General features: G+C 49.9%; 1 protein-coding gene across 3 annotated transcripts in view; it reads left to right on the plus strand.

Moving 5' to 3' along the window:
- KDM6A (lysine demethylase 6A) overlaps positions 1–22,195 on the plus strand; it is a 1,084,836-nt gene that overhangs the window by 207,674 nt on the left and 854,967 nt on the right. For all 3 annotated transcript variants that reach the window (XM_085622961.1, XM_085622962.1, XM_085622963.1), the window contains exon 7: positions 4,645–4,699. In XM_085622961.1, the coding sequence (XP_085479087.1) occupies positions 4,645–4,699 (55 nt within the window). The remainder of the gene's footprint in view (positions 1–4,644; positions 4,700–22,195) is intronic.

Consider the following 22,195-nt stretch of genomic DNA (forward strand, 5'->3'; position numbering starts at 1 on the left):
AAAATAGACACTTTTCATCCAGGTTTTTAGAGACATTCCCCCAAGGGGAAAGCCCTCAGACTGGTTTGAGATATTTGCTTAAGGTTTCCCTCCTATAACCCTACTGCCAAAAGATAATACAGTGCAAAATATTATTCTTGTTGTATTGGACTGGTGGACTGTGATGTTATGATTCTGCTGTATACAGTGAGCTCCCATGCAGGATGAACGTTCTCACCGGAATGCCTCTAATTCAGCTAGTGATCGTAGAGCCTGATCACTTGCTCCTGACAACTTGCACTTGCCAAAGAAATGAAAAAATATTCTGGGTGAGAAAAATATCCATCTTTGATCTTAAAATACCTTTAATTGGAGGAGATTCTGCACTTGGCGCTTGCAGTACATGATGGACTGATAACTTCTCAGGAACACGCAATCTGTTGTTTTCGTTTGACCAGTTATGAATTTGAGGAATTCTATTAAAGATCCTTTTCTTGGCATTACTGCATCTTATGTCACCATTCCTATTTCTTGATGGTCTTCAGAAAGTAATCTCTGACCAATTAGAAGGTCTTTTCCTCCCCAGGAACTACACATTGTCCTATCTAAATAAGTGGGACTAACTTTTGGTTCTGTGCTTAAATCAGACTGCCAGCACCACCTATCTTGGCAAGTGGCTTTCCTTGTTAGGGTTAGTGAATTTAAAGCGGATTGCACTGATGAACCTGATAATATGCCTCATTATAATGAGTTACCTTTACTTTTCTATCCAAAGTAATAACAGCTTTTTGTTTAAATCTGTTTTATTGTTTTCATAAAACTGTGCTCACATATGATACATGCAATGCTGGTAACAACCATACAAACAACTCCCTGGTGGATCCAGTAAGTAGTAATGACTACTTTTAACACCCTATGACTTTCTCCCTGGGCCCTACATTTCTAAAAGAGATCTCTTTATTCCGTAAATGTAAAGAGCTTCAGTTGTTTTCTTAGGAAAGATGAGATGTGCGTTTATCTAAACAACTATCTTTTAATCACGGGCCTATTCACACTTGTTCAGCTTCCACTAAACAGGTTAAAGCGAATAAGGTCTTCTTAACAAGGAGTGTCTTTTTTGGATTGGGCTCTGGACTCATAACATGGAAATAGCCTACTGTCTGAACCCAGTATCCATTCTGCCAGAATCAATTGTACATGCCCCGCTTTGGTGCGCAGAATGCTTGGGTATCAGGCTTTGTGTTAGGAATTTCGCACTGTGTTTTGGCACAAGCTGTCATCTTAAAGCATGGACTGCTCAAGGTACCCTCTATACCAGAATTGTGTATGGACTGTGTTAGACCTGTCAGCCCTTTGGGTGGTCCCTCCTCATCATTATTTATTTTGTCCCAATTTTTCCTTTTTGGGAACCACCAGACTTTTTAGTGTTGATGCAGGGTCAGGGAGCCATTTTCCCTACCCCTGGAACTTCTGTCTGAGGGCCTGAGACACAAAATGGTGGCCACCCATTGTCACCTGTGACATCACCAGAACCTCCTGGAACATTCTAGAACCCTGTGACAGTGGGAGGCAGTTTAGAATGTTGGGAGGCCATCTCAGGTTGGCAGTTGGCAACTGACTGGAGAAGAGAGAGGACAGAGATAGAAGGAGGTCGGAGTAAGGCAGCAGAGGTGGAAACCAGTGCTTGGAGTGGGGTCCAGAAACCCACCCTTGATGCTAGTCTCTACTGACCAAGCCCAGCCTAAAGCCCTGTGTGGGATCAAGACCAGAAGAACCATCTTAAAGGACTGAATATTTGGAACAGGCCTTAAAGAAGAAGAACAGCAAGCTCCTGACCTGTTCAGCAGTGTTCTCCTGGAGTCCGGACGTCGAGAAGCCTGGAGACCTGGGGCCTGAGGTAGAGAAGCGGCGCTGACAGAAAGCAGACGTCGTACCCGGAGCCGCCAGAGGTCGACTGAGGGCGCCGACGGAGGTCGTGGAGAGGCACCGGAGGTCGAGTAAGGAGTCACCTGAGGTCGAGTGAGGGCGCCGACGGAGGTCGTGGAGAGGCGCCGGAGGTCGAGATGGGAGTCACCTGAGGTCGAGGTGTGGCGTCGACGGGGGAGTGAAGTCCGCCCACCGGAGTCGCCGGAAACCGAGGTGAAGCGCCCCGGAGGTCGGGAGTGGAGATCGCACTCCGGAGACACCAGGAAGTGGGGAGTCCGAGTCCCTGCGACGCCGGAAGGCGACATCGAGACGAGGCCGTCCAGCGACATCGAGCCTAGGCCGCCCAGCGACATCGAGCCTAGGCCGCCCAGCGACATCGAGCCTAGGCCGCCCAGCGACATCGAGTCGAGACCGCCCAGCGACATCGAGCCTAGGCCGCCCAGCGACATCGAGTCGAGACCGCCCAGCGACATCGAGACCGCCCAGCGACGTCGAGACCGCCCAGCGACGTCGAGACCGCCCAGCGACGTCGAGACCGCCCAGCGACGTCGAGACCGCCCAGCGACGTCGAGACCGCCCAGCGACGTCGAGACCGCCCAGCGACGTCGAGACCGCCCAGCGACGTCGAGACCGCCCAGCGACGTCGAGACCGCCCAGCGACGTCGAGACCGCCCAGCGACGTCGAGTCGAGACCGCCCAGCGACGTCGAGTCGAGACCGCCCAGCGACGTCGAGTCGAGACCGCCCAGCGACGTCGAGTCGAGACCGCCCAGCGACATCGATCCGGAGCCGCCTCACGGCGTCGACACGGTGCCGAGCGGAGCTGATCATCTTGTAAAGGACAGTAAGTGGTAGAGGGGGCGTCTGAGGTCCCGTGGAGCCCTAAAAGACCATCCTAGGGGCTAAAAGGGTGTTAGAACCTGCCTGGGAGTGCCAGGGGTGAACTGAGACTGGTACAGTGACCTCCATAAAGGGTTGTGTGGTTTGGAGGGCCAGATCTTTAGGTTACTCTTGTTCTGCCTCAGCTTAGGCCCCAGCCTTGATCAATCTAGGTGGGACACCCCCATGCCATCCAAGTGTCCTTAAGTTGTGTATGGGCAAAGTAAGACCAAGTGACCTCAAGAAAATGATTTGAACTGTAACTGTCATTGATCGTTTTACCTTATTTATTGAGGTGCTTTATTTATTGTCATCCACTAATTTATTCCTGCACTATATTTATTGTCTGACTGTATTTATTTGCCATCTGTATTTATTGCACATCTATTTATTCTTTGCGTAATGATGACCTGAACCTATTTATTGAAATTCCAATGTAGTATTATTTATTTGTCCTGCTCTTTTGAAGGAAAATCCTAGTGTATTGTATTTCTGTTAGGAAACCTGCAACTAAGAGAAAATAAGATAAAGACATATATATTTTCAACTTGACTTGCATTATTTTTACGGTGTAGTGTCGTTTTTGGAACGGATGAACGCATGGTTATTGTGAGGGTGTGACGTACGCTTAACACGGTGCCTGACCCCCAACCGCTCGAGCCAAGCTACCACTGTGCTGGGAACCTGGTGACTGCTAACCCGGTTGCCCGGTTTCCAACAGACTGCAACTAAATTGTAACTAGGGTTCCTAGTTTTATGCTGTTTGTCAGAATTTAACCTCTTTGTTTATACTTGTACGATTGCTGATTTTGTCTGTATTTATAAATGCATATTTTGTTTTGTGTAAAGGTGAATCTGTAGGTAATATATTTTCACTCTTCACTGATTATGGTACACTCATGCTTGGATTTCTAGTGGTTTACATGTTTCAAGGAATTGCATAGAGATAATATATCCTGTGCATGTAGTGCAAACTACATGCACATCTGAAGCTGTTTAAACTTTAATTCGGAAACCTCTTAAATGTTTTAAGCTCCTCTTCCTGTCAGTCTGCCCGCCCGTTGACCTGATAGTCCTAATTTACAGCATTGTGACTCATTCAAAAGAACTATTTTGTACTCCATATTTAAAAATAAATATAAATTGAGAGACCGCTTTTCCTGTCCATCTGTAAAAATGAGTAAAAAAATGAAAACAAAGCCATAATTGTGAAATGCTTCAAAACACTCAACAGAGCTTTCTCTAGCAGGTCTTAGACTTCTATAGGAGCTAAAGCTGATATCATGGGCCAATCCCAGACATTTGTAGTCCCAACTACTAACCGGTCAGTTCATAAGTTAACCTAGCACTGCTGTGTTGATTCCCATGCCCAAGACCCGATACCCTGGTGAGTCAAGCCTTCATACGTAGTTTTTCTTAATTGTGTCATCTTCTGCACTGTATAAGTTGTTACGTTTAGGTTTCTATGGTCATTCTTGAGAATCACTTGTCTGAAGTGTTACAGGCAATCTTAATTCTCCATCATGGGTATATTGTCCATATCCAAAAGCACCCAACCCACATCCACTTGAGTTAAAAACATAGTTAAGAACTTGTTCTCTTCAGAATCTTATTCTTTACTCTTAGTCTCTGCAGGGCTTGATTGGACAGCCAAGTTTGGGGAATTCTCTCGAACAATGTCAGTTTATTACTTTGTTTACAGCTTGTGACAAGGGCTCTGCTTGTCTTTTATCAGAAGTGATGATCTATCCGATGCCACTCCATATCTCTATATAATGTGCCAATGTTTTGTTTGCATCTACATTGATATACTTATATCGTAAAGTATTAAATACCTTCATGTTTCTTTTTCCATTTGCAGCATTTTAAGTTGGCAATGGTTGACTGTAATTCCAGCACTTTGTCCAAACCAGAAAGTAAGTACATCACTTTCGAAAATTCCACTATAAAGATATTATTTTTGGAAAAGCACCATTTTCAAGACCTAGTTGCGTGTTCATTCACAAATTTTCAAAGTGATCAAGCAGTTTAATATAAAAAGCAGAGATTTTCTGTTTTGCAAATCCTTTTATGTACAAAGATATTCTACACTAACGCTTAACAGAATTCTAATTACAGTGGCATGCAAATCTATTTTTCAAAAACATTTAAATGCTTTAGCTTTGTACTCTAAGGCACAATGGGGAAATGTGTGAGACGGTCATGTGGCATGATCAGTCGCAGAGAGGAGCAATAGGTTGATACACAAAGTTTTGTGTGCAGCAGATATGTTGGTTTTAGCAAGTGTCTTGACTCCCTATGCCAATCAACTGATGTAATTCTCCCTACCCCTCCCCTGAACCCAATAGAGTCCGTCTTGGGTACCATAATATCATTAAAATCTACTCCAGTGATGATAACCCCTATGAGTAGATGCAGCATTTCATCTTTGAGAACCTCAAGAGTGGCTGTACAGGGCAAAGAAGGGGCTAGGCTATCACTCTCCCTCTTCAGAATACTCTACTGGCTGGTAGCTACACCCAAGGCCAACTTTTAGCTTGTACTTGCAATCATGATACCTTCAACTATGGAGTTTACTTGATTTTGCCATTTATCATTGGAAGACTGCAATGTGAGTACTTGCGTGTTTTTAAAACTGCATGAGAGTTCGGCCTAGCCAAATATAAAGCAGCAGACTATTACATGACTCAACTATAAGTCTCTCCATATTGTTACAAGCACACATACATATGTCTCTACGTTATCAATTCATCATGATATCTATAACAAATATGTATACAATATTTCTGAAATATAGTGAAATCTAAAAAACAAAGACGTGATAGATCTGCTTGAGTGATTACATAACTCTATGGGTAGTGCTTGGGTGATTATTTTGCCATTTATCATTGGAAGACTGCAATGTGAGTACTTGCGTGTTTTTAAAACTGCATGAGAGTTCGGCCTAGCCAAATATAAAGCAGCAGACTATTACATGACTCAACTATAAGTCTCTCCATATTGTTACAAGCACACATACATATGTCTCTACCTTATCAATTCATCATGATATCTATAACAAATATGTATTTAATATTTCTGAAATATAGTGAAATCTAAAAAACAAAGACGTGATAGATCTGCTTGAGTGATTACATAACTCTATGGGTAGTGCTTGGGTGATTGTATGAGTGCAAAGGTAGTCTCTGGGTAATTGCAGTAGAAGATGAAAAGTGACTGGCTAATTGCATGAGTGCAGACATAGACGTTGAATGCACGGATAAGTGTATAAATACCACCTGAAGACATGGATGAGTCATTAAGTAGTACCTAGGTGAATATTTGAGTGCAACAGTATGGCCTGCATGATTCTGACTGCAAGCTTAGTGTGTGGGTTATTACATGAGTGCATAGATACACCCTGCATGATTCCATAACTGCAGGGGTAGTACACAACTAGTGCCTAGGTCATGGCATGACTACAGGGGTAATATCTAGTGGATTACTGGAGTACATAGCAAGTGAGTGGGTGATTTTATAAGTTCATGAGTACCGCCTGAGTGATTACTGAACTACTAAGATACTGCCTGAGTGATTACAGGAGTGGAAAGATAGTGACTGGGTGATTTTAAAAGTGCATAAGCACTGGCTGAGTGATTACATAAGTACAAGAGTAGTGCCTGCGTGATTGAAAGAGTGGAAAGATGGTGGCTGGCTCATTGAAGCACTGTATGCCCAATGCATCCGTGATTGCATGAGTACAGGGGTAACGTCTATACGTGTATGAGCAAGTAGACACATATCCCAGTCACAACACCATGCACAGCTCAAAACTTCAGAGTACACTTCAATTTTCAAATCGACACTGACAATTATGCGTTTTATGTGAAATATAACTTTCCTCTCATCATACAAATTACTCTAATAAATAACATCTCTACAAACACCTCAAACCTCACTTTCAGGCTACTGCTTAACCATTCTACAACTACTTATAATAAATATCACACCTACCCAAATACAAAGTAGGAACCATTCACAAATCTTTAGTAAAACTCCCACCATATTACTAAAACCATACATGAATAGGTCTGTACCATAACACTATCCAAACCTTACAAATTCACAGAACAAACTTCCAATTTCAAGCAAACATCAACAATAATGCGGCATACTTCAACTGTACCTCTCTAGAAATTTTTAAAAAGTAGCCTAATAACCCCTTATGTCAGCATCTTTTATACCACACTTTTGTGCTGCATTCTACTAGTACTCAGTCTTCAGCCTATCATTTTTTATTCTATTTTTGTTTAAATCTTCTTTATTCAAATTTTTTGCACATTATTAATAAAGCATATAATCAGCGCAGCGCTCATGCATTAAGTGGAAGAAAACAGAAAAATGAATGCCAATAGCACGATGCACAATACCAACAGTAACAACAGAGGAAACAGAAATGTGGGTTATGGTGAGTACTTCAAACCATGCGTCGATATCCCAGGGAGGGCAGAGCAGTGCTGGTGAGTCACGGCACCGGGTAGCATGTAAACGAATTAGGTATAGTGCCGTTCAAACCCAACTGGGGAGACAGGGCACAACAAAATGAGGACAACATAGGTCAAGGAGGGGGAAAAAAGGGGGGGGGGGGGAGAGAGTCGCTTAAGACCTGCTGCCACATCTGGCATTGCTGGGGGGGCAAAAAAACTATCAGTACCTGGTGACAATGAGGCTCTGAGACAGAAGGGCCAAGACAGCTCGGGTGTCAGCACTACCCTACACTCCCACCGACGGGGGATGTATCCTGAGTAACGACCCCATGGAACGTATTCGGGTCCGCTGTGCCAGTGACCATCTCCTGGAGCTTGGAAACTATTGTGTCCCACTGAGGCACTAGGGGGAATGTATGAACGCCAAGCAGGTCCTCTCTACGCAGTGCCATACCCTCTGCCTTAACCCAGTTAAGCAGGGATCGGCGTCAGGCAAGGGGGTGGTGTGATAGAGGGGATTTCCATTGCCGGGTGATCAAACGTTTGGCTGTTATTAAACCCAGGTCTAAAAATCGTATGGCAGCTCTACATTTTGTTTCTGCTGAAGAGGTGCAGCACATGGGCCTCCAAATTAGGGGCAATGGTGCAAGAGGTGCAAGTTGTGAGGGTGGTCGTCACAGTACTTCAGTAATCAGTCAGGCCTGGGCAAAACACCAAAGCATATGGAGAATGTCGGCATCTAACTGCCTACAGTGGGGGCAAGCCACATCAGTGCGAAGGAAGTACCTGTTGATTTGAGCTGGAGTAAGGTAGGCTCTGTGTAGTATAAAGAATTGAATCTGTTTGAATCGCTGGTTACGGGGGACGTAGGTCGGGCTGCCCCGGACAACCGCCCATTCTCTATCTGTAAACAACCTCCCCAGGGCCCCCTCCCAATGAAGTCGAATTCGGGTGAGGTCCACCTCCGTGTGTTGCCGAAGAGAACATGCGAACCAGCGTGTGAGGTGTTCTCCTGCCCCCATCACATTAAGGTATTGCAAAGTGTGATGTGTGGGAGGTTCCTGAGTGAGTGCACCCCATTTAGACGTTAATGAGGCTGTGATTGTTCTATGTAGTAGAAAGTGCCCAGGGCGCAGGTTCTCCTCCTCCATAAGTTCCTGATACGGGATAAGACTGCCGTCTTGAAAAAGGTCTCCCACGTCCTGTATCCCTTCCGAGGCCCAATGATGCAATTGAGTCGCCGTCGTGTATGTGTCCCCTCGTGGAGTTCCCAGCAGTGGGATAGCGGGTGCATACGGACTGGTGGTTCTAGTGAGGAAGAGACACCTATGGAAGCACTTGTATGCTACATTGAGTAGGAGTGTATCGGGGGGTCTGGACTTGGACCAAGGATGGAAAATTCATATAAGGCAGCTCTGCATTAGCGGAGGTTGCAAAGAAGCTGTCTCTGGCAAGTAATGGAAGGATATCCACCTGCCGATCCATTGCAGTTGGGAGGCCAGGTAGTAGTGCTCAAAATTGGGTACAGCTAGGCTACCCAGCTCAGTGGGAAGATAAAGCTTTCCCATGGACACTCTGTGGCGTGATGTCCCCCATATGAAGTCTCGTACAACCTTTTCCCACTGTCGGAAGGAAGGGGGAGAGATAAGGGGTAAAGTGGGGAAGTAGTAGAGAAGGCAGGGAAGAACCACCATTTTGACAAGGGCAATTCTCCCAGAGATTGCCAATGGGAGAGTCTTCCAGAAACTAATCTGCGACGGAATCGCTGTAGTAGCCCGGAGCACGTTTCCATCGAAAAGATGGATTTGGTACAATAAACTCAGACCCCTAAGTACCGAATAGGGTCGACGCACCAGGCCACAGGTGTCGCCCCCCCCCCCCCCCCCCCGGAACATAGCCCGGATCGGGAGTATCTGCCAAGAAATGAGAAGGTATGGATTTCCCTGGATTAACTCATAGCCCCGAGGCACTCGAAAAACGGTGATGGGCTCGATCAAGTGGGGGGTATTGTTGAGGTCCGGAGCATATAACAGCAGGTCATCTGCGTATAGCGAAATGGTGTGAGTGCAGTCTCCTAGCTCAATCCCCCCTGTCAACGTGTGAGCGGGTATGGACCGCCAGCAGTTCCACTGCCATTGCAAACAAAAGCGGAGACGACGGGCATCCCTGCCGGGTTCCACGCCGCACCCGAACTGGGTCTGAAACATAGGGCCCTATCTGAATCTGGACCGATGGATTACGATACAGCAGTTGTACCAAACTAAGGAAATAGGGACCAACCTCTAAACGAGCCAGAACGGCAAAAAAGAAATTCCAAGCCAGCGAATGGAAGGCCTTCTCATGGTCTAATACCATGCAGCCTGAGCGCGGCCAGCCAATCAGGGCATACTCCGTCACCCGAAAGTAGCGACGTAGGTTCAGGGCCGTATTACACTACGGAACGAAGCCATTCTGGTCAGAATGGACTAGGGCAGGGATCAGCTGGGCCAGTTGATTAGCCAGGGCTTTTGCCAGGTTCTTATAATCCGTGTTCAGTATTGCAATCGGCCGGTAGACGTGGGGTCTTTACCAGGTTTCCACAAGGACACCACATTAGCGGTACACATGGTCGGGGGGTAGAGTCCCATCCGAAATTGCCTCTGCATTCATTGAATGGAACTGTGGCACCAAATGTTCCGCATAGGTTTTGAAGAACTCGGCCGGGACACCATCTGGTCTCGGTGTTTTACTGGAGGACAAGGACCGTAATGCATCTCGTATTTCGTCTTCTGTTGGGGGGAAGTCCAGCTCCAGAGACCGGTCCACTGTGAGAGTGGGCAATTCCACAGTGTCCAGAAAGGATCCCACGTCCTGTGTGTTTCCCGTCAGACGGGTCTCATATAGTCTAGTGTAATGTTCAGTTATCAGTGTGTGACTGTCCCCCTGGGTGCTTCGTTGCCAGCCTAGATCGTCTAGTAGCAACTGTATGGGGCGCTGGGGGTGCTCCTGCTTGATCAAATAAGCCAACAATCTCCCGGCTTTGTCCGCTGCAGAGTGTGAACGGGCCGAATGTGCCAAAAAATTGACACCTCAGTCGGTCCAGGAGTGCCTCTCGTTTGGTATGGGCAGTGTCCAGGCGCTGTTGGCGATCTGGCCTATTTACGGCCTGTGTCTCGAGTAGGAGCAGCTGCCTCTCAATGCGGGATAGGGAGGTATCTAGCGGTCTGCGTATACTCCAGTTTTGCAGCGTGAATCTTTCTGGATTCACTATGCTGTGCATTATTCCGCGATCTTGTGGTTGGGTCCGGATTCGTAGTCTTTTCTTTGTTTTATTTATTTTTTTTTTTTTCGTAGCCCAGGTGGGCGTCGACGTCCACCATTTGGTGCACCTCCCGTGACGTCGTCGTGCTTCCTGCGGAAGTCCCACCTTTGGGGCGCCATCTTCAGATTCTTTTTTCCGCCGTTGGGTCTGGATCGTCATCGGGAAGCTCCAGAATTACACTCGGAGGAAGAAGGAAGAAAAGCGAGTTTCGTCGATAGAATCACTAGAAGATATCAGGAAAGGAAGAGATTTCATCAGGAGCGCGAAGAAAAGAGGACCAGCGCCCTTTTTCTTCGACGGCCTTGGAGAATGCACGCTCAGAGACCCTGAGCGCAATGGACAAGATGCCATTCAAGTTCTGCCCAAACTGCCACCACAAGTTCGCGCAGAAAGACCAGCATCCGGTCTGCAACCTCTGCCTACCAGTCGATCACCAGAGTATCGACTGCAACGCCTTCTCAGCCTTCGCGCCGAAGACACTCAGGGTGAGAGAGCGACAGAGAAGAGCCAACGCCAACATGGATGGCAAGGGGAAGCCCCCGACGCTCTACGATCTGGGCCTCTCCACGGACGACGAGGACAACGTCGCCGAGACAGCCGAAAACTTCACGGTCGTAGAGACTGACAAGAAAAAAGAAGACTAGGTAAGAGAATCGTCGAGCGCAAAACAGAAAGTACCTCGACAACACGAGGGTGACTCGAGAAAAACTGAGTCAAAGTCCACGAAGGGAGCCCCGGCGCCGAAAACTTCGACGTCCAAAGGGGGAACCACGGACAAGAGGCCGAGCGGATCCTTAGAAAAGGACTCCCTGGTGCCGAAAGACGCCGAAAGGCCAGGGTCGTCGAAAACATCCCATGAAACGGGCCGATCGACGCACAAAGAACGTTCGACGTCGACGCAAGTTTCATCGAAAAGACCCGCGGTCGACGCCGAAAGCATCTCCGAGATGGAGAAAAAGAAGAGGCGGCTCGAGGCCGAAATGGAGAACATCCTTCAAAGGAAGAAGGAGTTCGACGCCAGGATGAAGGAATTCAAGATTCCAACGGTTTCATCGGCGGACGTCGGTGAGGTCGAAGACGAGTTCGACGCCGAAGGGCTGACAAGGGATCTCGAAGAGGAAGAAGAGCCCTATTATGAGGGAGAAGCCGAGGAAGAAGACCAACGGTCGTTCTACGAATCGGCGGCATCTACCAGCAACGACGTCGAATGGCACGATCTCAACACCGAAAACCCGGAGGAGCCCGTGGACACGTACCCTTCGAGGCCTTCGCCACCCGACGACATCGGGGTCTACAATATGGTGGTCAGGAGCGCAGCAATGGCCTTCGGTGTCAAACTCGACGAGGAGAAACCGAAAGCCGATTTTCTCGTCGAGACACTGCTCCCCATCCAGACAAGGAGCCAGTTCCTCCCCATGCTACAAAGCGTGATGAATCAGGGGAGAGAAGCCTTCAAGGAACCTGCGACCTGCCGGTCGATCACGCCCAGGACAGAGAAGAAATATAAGCACTCCTCCCTGGACCCCCCTTACATCAAGGGTAGCGTGACCGCGGACTCCATCATAGCCTCCACGGCCAGGAGAAGGGCCAACGTACCAGCAACTTCGGGCCCACCTCCGGATAAGGAGAGCAGGAGGATTGACCTCACAGGAAGAAAGGTCGAGAGGAACGCCGCAATGCACTGGCGCATGGCGAATTCGAATGCACTCCTCAATAGACACCAATACCAGCACTGGGATGAGATGGGGGAGCTAGTAAAGCACCTCCCCGAAGAATACCGCCAGAGAGCCTCTCACCTGATAGACGAAGGCAAGAACATCGCCAACTCCTGTATAAAGACGGCGTTGGATGGGGCAGAGACTTCAGCAAGACTCATGGCCATAGGGGTCACAGAGAGGAGGCATGCATGGCTAAGAATCTCGGGATTCAAACCGGAAGTGCAGAACAACATCCTTGGCACCCCCTTCAACGGAGAGACTGTTCGGAGCAACAGTGGACGAGAAGCTCACCCAGCTGAAAAAAGAAAACGAGACGGCGAGGTCCATGGGGGCCCTACAGCTGAGGGGAATGAGGCGAGGAAATCCCTCGAGGAGACCCTACGGTAGGGGAGGAAGCCAGCAGGGGACGTCTCACCAGGCGTTCCAACAAGGTCAGCAGGGTGAAGGTCACGGACAAGGTCAGCAGAAGCAAAACTGGCAATATCAACCTCGGGGCCAGTCCTTTCGCGGGAGAGGGAACGGACGTGGCCAAAGGAGGAGGGGGGGCGAACAGCCCTCGTCGAAGTGACTCAGCACGCAAGAGGACGCCTACCCTCGTCAGGACCCCAAGGGTGAGGCGCAAAAAAGTGTCATCAGGGGGAAGAGAAGATTCAAGAGCCTACGAGCATACGACACCTGTAGGCGGAAGACTGAGGTTCTACCTTCAGGAGTGGCGGCGTATAACCACAGACAAGTGGATACGGAACATCGTGCAGTACGGATACTGCGTAGATTTGGAGAAAAGACCTCCAAACAGGAAACCGAAGGGAAGACTGAGATCGGCCCAAGAACTGGCAATACTCAGAGAAGAAACGCGGAAACTCCTACAAAAGCGAGCCATAGAGACAGTGCCGTTCAGAGAACGCAACAAAGGGGTCTACTCAAACTACTTCGTGGTTCCGAAGGTAGACGGAGACCTCAGACCCATACTGGACCTCCGTTACCTAAACAAGTTCATCAGAACGCAAAGGTTCAAAATGACTTCACTGCAGGAGGTTCTGCCACAGATAAGACAAGGGGACTTCATGGTCACCGTGGACCTCAAGGATGCCTACCTTCACATCCCAATAAACAGAAGGCACAAGGGCCTTCTAAGATTCAACATCGAACAGGAACACTACCAGTTCACAACCCTGGCCTTCGGATTAAAATCAGCACCAAGGGTCTTTACAAAATGCCTGTCGGCGGTAGCGGCACACCTACGAAGGCAGGGAATACATGTCTACCCCTACTTGGACGACTGGCTGGTCAAGGCAAACTCACGCGAGAAGTGCGAGAGGCACGCAAAACGCGTAACAGACACCCTCACGAATCTTGGATTCTCGATCCACTGGGGAAAATCATCGCTGGAACCGGAACAGGTGAAGATTTTCCTGGGGGCAAAGATCAACTCCCGCAATAGTACAGTAGTGCCCAGCGACAGGAGGACAGATGCTCTACTGAAGGAGACGAAGCTCTACCAGAAGGGGCGAGCTCTGACAGTGAGGGCTGTGAGCAAGACGATGGGGATGATGGCGTCCTGTATCCAGCTGGTGCCGAATGTACGCCTGCACATGAGACCATTCCAGGAATGGCTACAACAGCAATGGTCACAAGCAAACGGAAGTTGGGAGGATCTAGTGGTTGTTACGCACGCAGTGCAGGAGGAGATAACTTGGTGGAACAGAGACAACATAACAACAGGGAGAAGCCTGACACCACCAATCCCAACAGTGACCATTACCACGGACGCATCGCAGAAGGGATGGGGAGCGCACATGGACAACCTCAGAGTGAGGGGTCTATGGGCTCCAGCAGATGCGGTCCGCCATATCAACTACCTCGAGTTGAAAACAATCCTGCTAGCCCTGAAGGCATTCCAGAGACACCTGTTCAACCAGAGGGTGTTGGTCCAAACAGACAACACCACGGCGATGTTCTACATCAACAAACAAGGGGGGACACAGTCGTTGCCACTCTCATCCCTAGCTCAGGAGATTTGGAGATGGGCCATACCTCTCAGGATAGATCTACTGGCAATTCACCTACCGGGGAAGGACAATGTGGAGGCAGACTGGCTAAGCAGGCAGACCTCAGCATCGCACGAGTGGGAGCTCAATGCCCAGGAAACGGAGAAACTCTTCCGGAGATGGGGGACTCCCACAATAGACTTATTTGCAACACGCCACAATGCAAAATGCCAAAGCTTCGCGTCCAGGCAACCAGATCAGCAATCCAAGGGAAATGCCCTATGGATAAGCTGGTCGAGGACATTTGCCTACGCCTTTCCACCGATACCCCTGTTGCACAGAGTGCTCGACAAGTGCAGAACCAGCAACATGACTCTGATCCTAGTGGCTCCGCAGTGGGCGAGGCAGACATGGTTCTCACAAATTCAAGAAATGGCACAAGGCAACCCATACAGGTTCGAGAGGAGGAAGGACCTGCTCTCAATGCAAAACGGAGAGGTCCTGCACCCAGAGCCAGAGACCCTCAACCTGGCGGCATGGCTCCTGAAGACCTAGAGTTCGCACACCTAAGATTGCCTCCGAGCACGATGCGAGTGCTACGGGAGGCGAGGAAACCAACTACACGGAAATGCTACAGCGCAAAATGGAAGAGGTTCACTGTGTGGTGCCGGAAAAAGGGCCTGCAAAACAGAATGACAAGAGACGCAACAGTACTGAGGTACCTCACACACCTTTTAAAGAGTAACCTCTGCTCGAGTTCACTAAGGGTACACCTAGCGGCAATCGTGGCCTACACCAGAGGTGAAAAAGGTGGAAGCTTCTTCAGCTCGCAGGTGGTGAGGAGATTCATGGAAGGAGCCAAAAGGATGGCCCCCCCGAAAAGGTTGCCGCCGCCGGCATGGAATCTGAATGTGGTCCTGACGGAGCTCATGAAGGCACCGTTTGAACCCATTCACAAGGCCACACTGCAGATGTTGACTATGAAAACGGCCTTTCTGGTGGCCATAACCTCACTACGCAGGGTGAGCGAGCTTCAAGCACTAACGCTGCAGGAACCCTACATTCAGATTCACAAGGATAGAATAGTCCTGAGAACGGACCCACACTTCATGCCCAAGGTGGTGTCGGCGTTCCACATGAATCAGAGTATTCAGATACCAAGTTTCTTCCAAAACCCGACTTCAAACGCAGAAAAGGCCCTGCACACCCTCGACGCAAGAAGAGCGGTGATGCACTACATTGAGAGAACCAAGGAACTCAGGAAGTCGAAACAGCTGTTTGTGTCCTTTGCTACTAGCTTCATGGGTAGGCCAGTGACTAAGGGCACCATCGCGAGGTGGATTGCCCTCACTATTCAATTCTGCCACAAACGGGCAGGACAGGAGCTAGCGGAGGGGCCGCAGGCTCACTCCACAAGGAAGAAGGGGGCCACCGTGGCCTTCCTGGCGAACACGCCCATCCAGGACATATGCCTCGCGGCAACTTGGGCATCTGTGCACACGTTCACGAAACACTACTGCGTGGACATTCAGATGAACAAGGAAGCACAGGTTGGACAGAAGGTGCTTCAGCACATTTTCAACGACCAACGCTCATCTACCACCCAGCCGCCACAGAATTAGGAAAACCGCTACAAAGTCTATGCACAGCATAGTGAATCCAGAAAGATTCACGCTGCAAAACGAATAGTTTCTTACCTGTCGGTGTAGTTTTGCAGCTTGAAGATCTTTCTGGATTCACTAGCGAACCCACCCACCTCCGCCAGGAAGATGAGGCTGGAGGAAGAGGGGGTAAAATGGAAAAGATCAAAGAAATGAAAACATACAGAAAAATGGACAAGAAGGATTAATCAATCGCCTAGGGTTAAAAAAAAAAAAAAAAAAGGAAAGGAAAAAAGAACCCGAAGATGGCGCCCCAAAGGTGGGACTTCCGCAGGAAGCACGACGACGTCACGGGAGGTGCACCAAATGGTGGACGTCGACGCCCACCTGGGCTACGAAAAAACAAAAAAAAAACAAAGAAAAGAATACGAATCCGGACCCAACCACAAGATCGCGGAATAATGCACAGCATAGTGAATCCAGAAAGATCTTCAAGCTGCAAAACTACACCGACAGGTAAGAAACTATTCGGTTCGTCCCAGACAATATCCCCTAATTACTATTTTGAAGGCCTCCCATTCGGTGGGAACTGAGTCCGTGGAACCTGTATTGAGTATGAAATAGCTAGGTTCGAGGCATGTGGGCTGCTGAATTCATATCTGTGCATAGATCGCCGCCTAGTGTTGGGTCCGGATGTTTGCACGTTGTTGTCCTGGAAGAGTCTTCGAAGTATCCTTGGATAGGTGACTCCTCCCATGGACTACAGTGCGCATGGGCATCCTCTCCATCCTCAGATTGTTTTTTTCCGCCATTGGGTTCGGATGTGCTATCTTAGCTCAAGTTAGGAAAAACTTTTGTCGAGGCCACAAGGCCTTTAGTTCGCGTCGGTACTGTTTATCGATCGGGTTTCGATACCTTTTGTTAGTTTACTAACTTTCAGCACCGACTTTGTTCGCATTTGCCTGTCCATCGACTCTACTTCGACGATGGAATCCAGGACGCCATTCAAAAGGTGTCCGGTATGCAATGCGAAGTACCCACACATCGACGTCCATCCGGTGTGCAACAAATGCCTTTCGCCGGACCACGACGAATCGACATGTATGGCCTGTGCCCGGTTCCGTTCAAAGAAGACTCTGCGGAATCGTCGAGCGGCGAGGCTCGAAGCGCAGCACGCGGCACCGGCCCCAGCTGACATCTTCGACGAGGCTGACGACGTCGAAGAAGTAGAAGTCTTACCCTCCAGTCCCGTTTCCGAACACGAACACGAACCCGGATCGGACGAGGCCGACGAGTCACTCTTCCACAGAGGTGAAGACGACACCGAGGTAGGAGACGACGAGGAGGCCTTAGGAGCCGAAGAGAGTAGCTCCGATGATGAACAAGGCCTACCTGTTCAGACCGAAATTTCACCAGCGCCACAGACTATGGCTCCGGTCGAGGGATCGCCTTCGGGCCTTACCCGAGACCTATCACGCAGTCCTTCGGCCCCGCCCTCGGGCCCGGCCTCGGACGTTCAGCGGCAGCCATTACCGCTTAAGCCAGCTGGTTTCCCTTCCACGAAACCGAAACCGAAAGCTGCTCAGGTTCCTACGAAACCGAAACTGAAAGTGGCGCTAGTCGGATCGAGGCCTTCAACACCTTCGACGCCAGCGCACCGGGTCGGCACCGACCGCACCAAGAGAGACTTCGGTGCCGAACTCGAGACGGGCGACATGGGAGTCGACAAACGGAAGAAGGTCATCGGCGCCGACAAACCTGCCCGGTTACCGGCGTCGACGCCACCGACACCGAGGGCCGTCCCGCCTGCTACGCCTCGCAGCACTCCCTCGACGACACCAAAACCTCACGTGTCGAAGACGTCGACGGTGATCTCCGCACCTCGACTCGATGCGCCACGGGCGCAGAAGATATCTGCAGCCGCCTCGACGACCCTGGCGGGGGCCACGACCTCTAAGGCGCCCCGAGTACGGCCTGGCGCGATGCCAGGCTGCAGATCCAAGGACGCCCTCCAGGACCCGTCGGGTTCCGGTTCGGCTCCGGCGGTTTCGTCGGTGCCGACCAGCATTACCTTCGGCTTGCCTCCACCCACAATCCCGAAGGCGTTTCAACTCAGGACACAGGTCACCAAAACTGCGGTTACACCTGTCGAGCCGTCTCCGTCACACGTCATCGACGCCGACACTGGCAGGATGATTCTCCACGGCCGAAGGATAACTTCGGAACCGCCATTGGAGCCTTTCAGGATCCCGCTAAAGAGGAAGCTGCCTGTGGACTCAGAACCTCTCCTGTATGAACCCTTCTATTCACCCTACCAGGATCCACACCGGGCCTCCCCCACACGCTCCGACACGGATGCATTGGGGGACTACTTGGATGAACAAGTCCCCTACCATGTGGACACGGACCCTGATGACCAGCAGGACCCTGACCAAACTTGGGGCGACCCTGCAGACCCCAGTGCACCTCTTGATGCACAGGACACACAACTATATGGGCCAAAAACATCACCCACAGAGGATACTGCGGCGTTCAACGCTCTGATTGAACGTGCGGCAAACAACCATGATGTACAGCTTCACTCTGATATCATCGAAGATGACTTTCTAATGGACACCTTTGCATCCTCAGAAAGACATGTAAAGACTCTGCCAATGTTGAAGGGGGTCCTCAAGCCAGCCACTGACATTTTCAAGGAACCCACCAGGGCACGAGTGATAAACCCCAGGATCGATAAAAAATACAGATCAGCACCTGGGGATCCTACTTACATCAGAGGCCAATTACCACTCGACTCCATCGTTGTGGCGAATGCCCGCAAGAGGGCACACTCGCAGACAACGGGTGACGCTCCTCCCCCGGACAAAGAGTCCAAGGTGCTAGAGACCTCCGGCAAGCGAGTTGCCGCACAAGCTGCAAACATATGGCGCATAGCTAACACTCAAGCGCTCCTCGCTCGCTACGATAGAGCGCACTATGACACACTGGAGCAACTTCTTCAGCACCTCCCTGACCCCTACAAAGAAGGTGCAGAAATCCTTATCAGAGAGGGACAGCTACTCACAAATGCTGCCATTAAATGTGCACTAGACGCTGCAGACACGGCTGCCAGGGCCATCAACACTAGCGTCATCCTACGACGTCACGCCTGGCTACGTATCTCAGGATTCAAGCCTGAGGTACAAAACAATATACTTAATCAGCCCGTCAACCCCGACTTTTTGTTCGGACCTGAGGTTGACACCACCCTCGAGAAGATAAAAAAGGACACGGACACTGCAAAGTCCATGGGCGCCCTACAAACTCAGTCCTTTCGGAGCGGCTCCTTTCGTCGCCCCGGAAACAAGGGGGCAGGTAGAGGACAGGGGTCACAACAAACATATAACAAGGGTAATACGCAGACCACCTACGATAAGAACACCCGAGGTGGCTATCGTGGCTCCAGTACCAAGGGCAGAGGACGTGGCTACGGCAACACCAGGTCCTCCCCCAAGAACAAGCAGTGACGCCCTCTCCCTTCCTCCCGACCACATAACACCTGTCGGGGGAAGGCTACAACGGTTCCTGTCCACGTGGAACTCCATCACCACGGACAGGTGGGTCAAAGATATTATAAAACACGGTTACTGTCTGGAGTTAACTTCCACTCCACCCACAATACCACCAAGAAACCGTCCTATGTCCTCAGAGCACTTAACGCTCTTACAGCAAGAGGTAGAAAGTATGCTTCTAAAAGGCGCTATCGAGCTCGTACCCATCCACGAGCAGGGCACGGGGGTTTACTCCCTCTACTTCTTAATTCCAAAAAAGGACGGGTCGCTCAGGCCTATATTAGACCTGAGACCCCTGAACCAGTACATTCTTTCAGAGCACTTTCACATGCTCACTCTACAGCAAGTCCTTCCGCTTCTCAAGCAGGGAGACTTCCTAGCATCACTGGACCTCAAGGATGCGTACTTCCACATACCCATCCACCCCTCACACAAAAAATACCTCAGGTTTACTGTTCAGGGGCAGCACTATCAGTTCAAAGTCCTTCCCTTCGGCGTGACAACAGCGCCCAGGGTTTTCACGAAGTGCCTAGCTACGGTGGCAGCACACTTACGGAGGCAGCATATACACGTCTACCCCTACCTAGACGACTGGCTCGTTCAAGCGAAGTCGGCCCAGCAATGTGCAAGCCATATGTCCCGCACCATTCACCTTCTTCACAGTCTGGGATTCTCACTAAATTACCCAAAGTCCCATCTCCAGCCCGCACACGTACAACAGTACCTGGGCGCGACTATAGACACTCTGGCGGCCTCAGCTCAGCCAAGTTTAGTGAGGATCAACAGCATACAACTGCTGATCTCCAAGTTCAAACACAATCACTCGCTTCCAGCGCGAGTGTTTATGCAGTTGATAGGCATGATGGCCTCCTGCATCTTCATAGTCCCGCACGCGAGATTACATATGCGCCCACTTCAGGAGTGCCTAGCACGTCAGTGGAATCAGGCTCAAGGACAGTTGAAAGACCTAGTGTTGGTGAGCGGTCGGGCATACAACTCTCTGCATTGGTGGAATCCACAAAACCTTTGCAAGGGGCGACCGTTCCAAGAGCCTGTTCCACAAATAGTACTGACAGCGGACGCGTCTCTCCAGGGATGGGGAGCTCATGTACTACACTACACAGTGCAGGGACTATGGACGACACAACAGAAGAAGATGCACATCAACCTTCTGGAACTGATGGCAATCTTCCTGGCCATGAAGGCTTTCAAAGTACATCTGTGCAACAAGGTCGTGTTGATCCGGACGGACAACATGACCGCAATGTACTACATACAGAAACAGGGAGGGACACACTCTCCACAGTTGTCTCATCTGGCTCAGAGCATGTGGAAGTGGGCCATTCAGAGGAACATGTTCCTCATGGCAGAACACCTCCCCGGCAAGGACAACCAGATGGCGGATCTGCTCAGCAGACACAGCCACCAGATGCACGAGTGGGAGTTACACCCATCAGTACTCCAACCGTACTTCCAGCAGTGGGGTCACCCAGAGATAGACCTATTCGCGACAAGCGAAAACGCAAAATGCCAAAGCTTCGCCGCCAGATTCCCACATCCGCAGTCGCAGGGCAATGCGATATGGATGAACTGGTCCGGCAGATTTGCGTACGCTTTTCCCCCAGCACCGTTGATACCGCTGGTGGCTCGCAAACTCCGACAACACTCCCTGACACTCGTCCTAGTTGCTCCCACGTGGGCACGCCAGCCGTGGTACACCACCTTCCTCGAACTTTCCGTGGTACCGCATCAAAGGCTGCGGATCAAACCCGCGCATTTGACGCAGAACCATGGAGAGGTTCAGCACCCAGATCCGCAACAGCTGAACCTGGCGATCTGGCTCCTGAAGTCCTAGAGTTTGGCTATCTCAATCTGCCACCTGACTGCATGGACATCATCAAGGAGGCCAGGAGACCTACTACAAGAGCTTGCTATGCAGCCAAATGGAAAAGGTTCGTCATTTATTGCGGTAATAATGACATTAACCCGCTGGACGCATCCATCCACGACATCATATGTTACCTCTTACACCTATACCGATGCAATCTGGCGTACACCTCTATACGTGTCCATTTGACCGCAATATCAGCCTATCTGCAAACCAGGCAGCACCTCTCTCTATTCAGAGTGCCTGCCATCAAAGCATTCTTGGAAGGACTCAAACGAGTCATTCCACCTAGTCACCCACCGGCTCCAATGTGGAACCTCAACTTGGTCCTCACACGCCTGATGGGTCCACCCTTTGAACCTCTACACTCATGCGAGATTCAATTCCTTACCTGGAAAGTAGCCTTCCTGGTAGCGATCACTTCCCTAAGAAGAGTTAGTGAACTCCAGGCACTAACCGTTCAAGAGCCATTTATTCAGGTTCACGCCAACAGGGTCGTACTACGTACCAACCCCAAATTCATGCCCAAAGTAATATCGCAGTTCCACATGAACCAGACTATTGAACTGCCCGTTTTCTTCCAAAACCCACAAACTGTTGCAGAGCGGGCATTACATACACTAGATGTACGGAGGGCCCTCATGTACTACATCGACAGGACTAAACCCTTCAGGAAGACAAAACAACTATTCGTTGCCTTTGCCCCACACCACAAAGGTAACGCCATCTCCAAAGCAGGGATAGCCAGATGGATAGTTAAGTGTATTCAAATCTGTTATCAAAAGGCAAAACGCACATTAACTATTCCACCACGAGCCCACTCAACACGCAAGTTGGGGGCTTCCATGGCCTTCCTAGGAAATATTCCCCTGCATGATATATGCAGAGCAGCCACATGG

Source organism: Triturus cristatus, chromosome 8, assembly GCF_964204655.1.
Source record: "Triturus cristatus chromosome 8, aTriCri1.1, whole genome shotgun sequence".
NCBI classification, from domain to species: domain Eukaryota; kingdom Metazoa; phylum Chordata; class Amphibia; order Caudata; family Salamandridae; genus Triturus; species Triturus cristatus.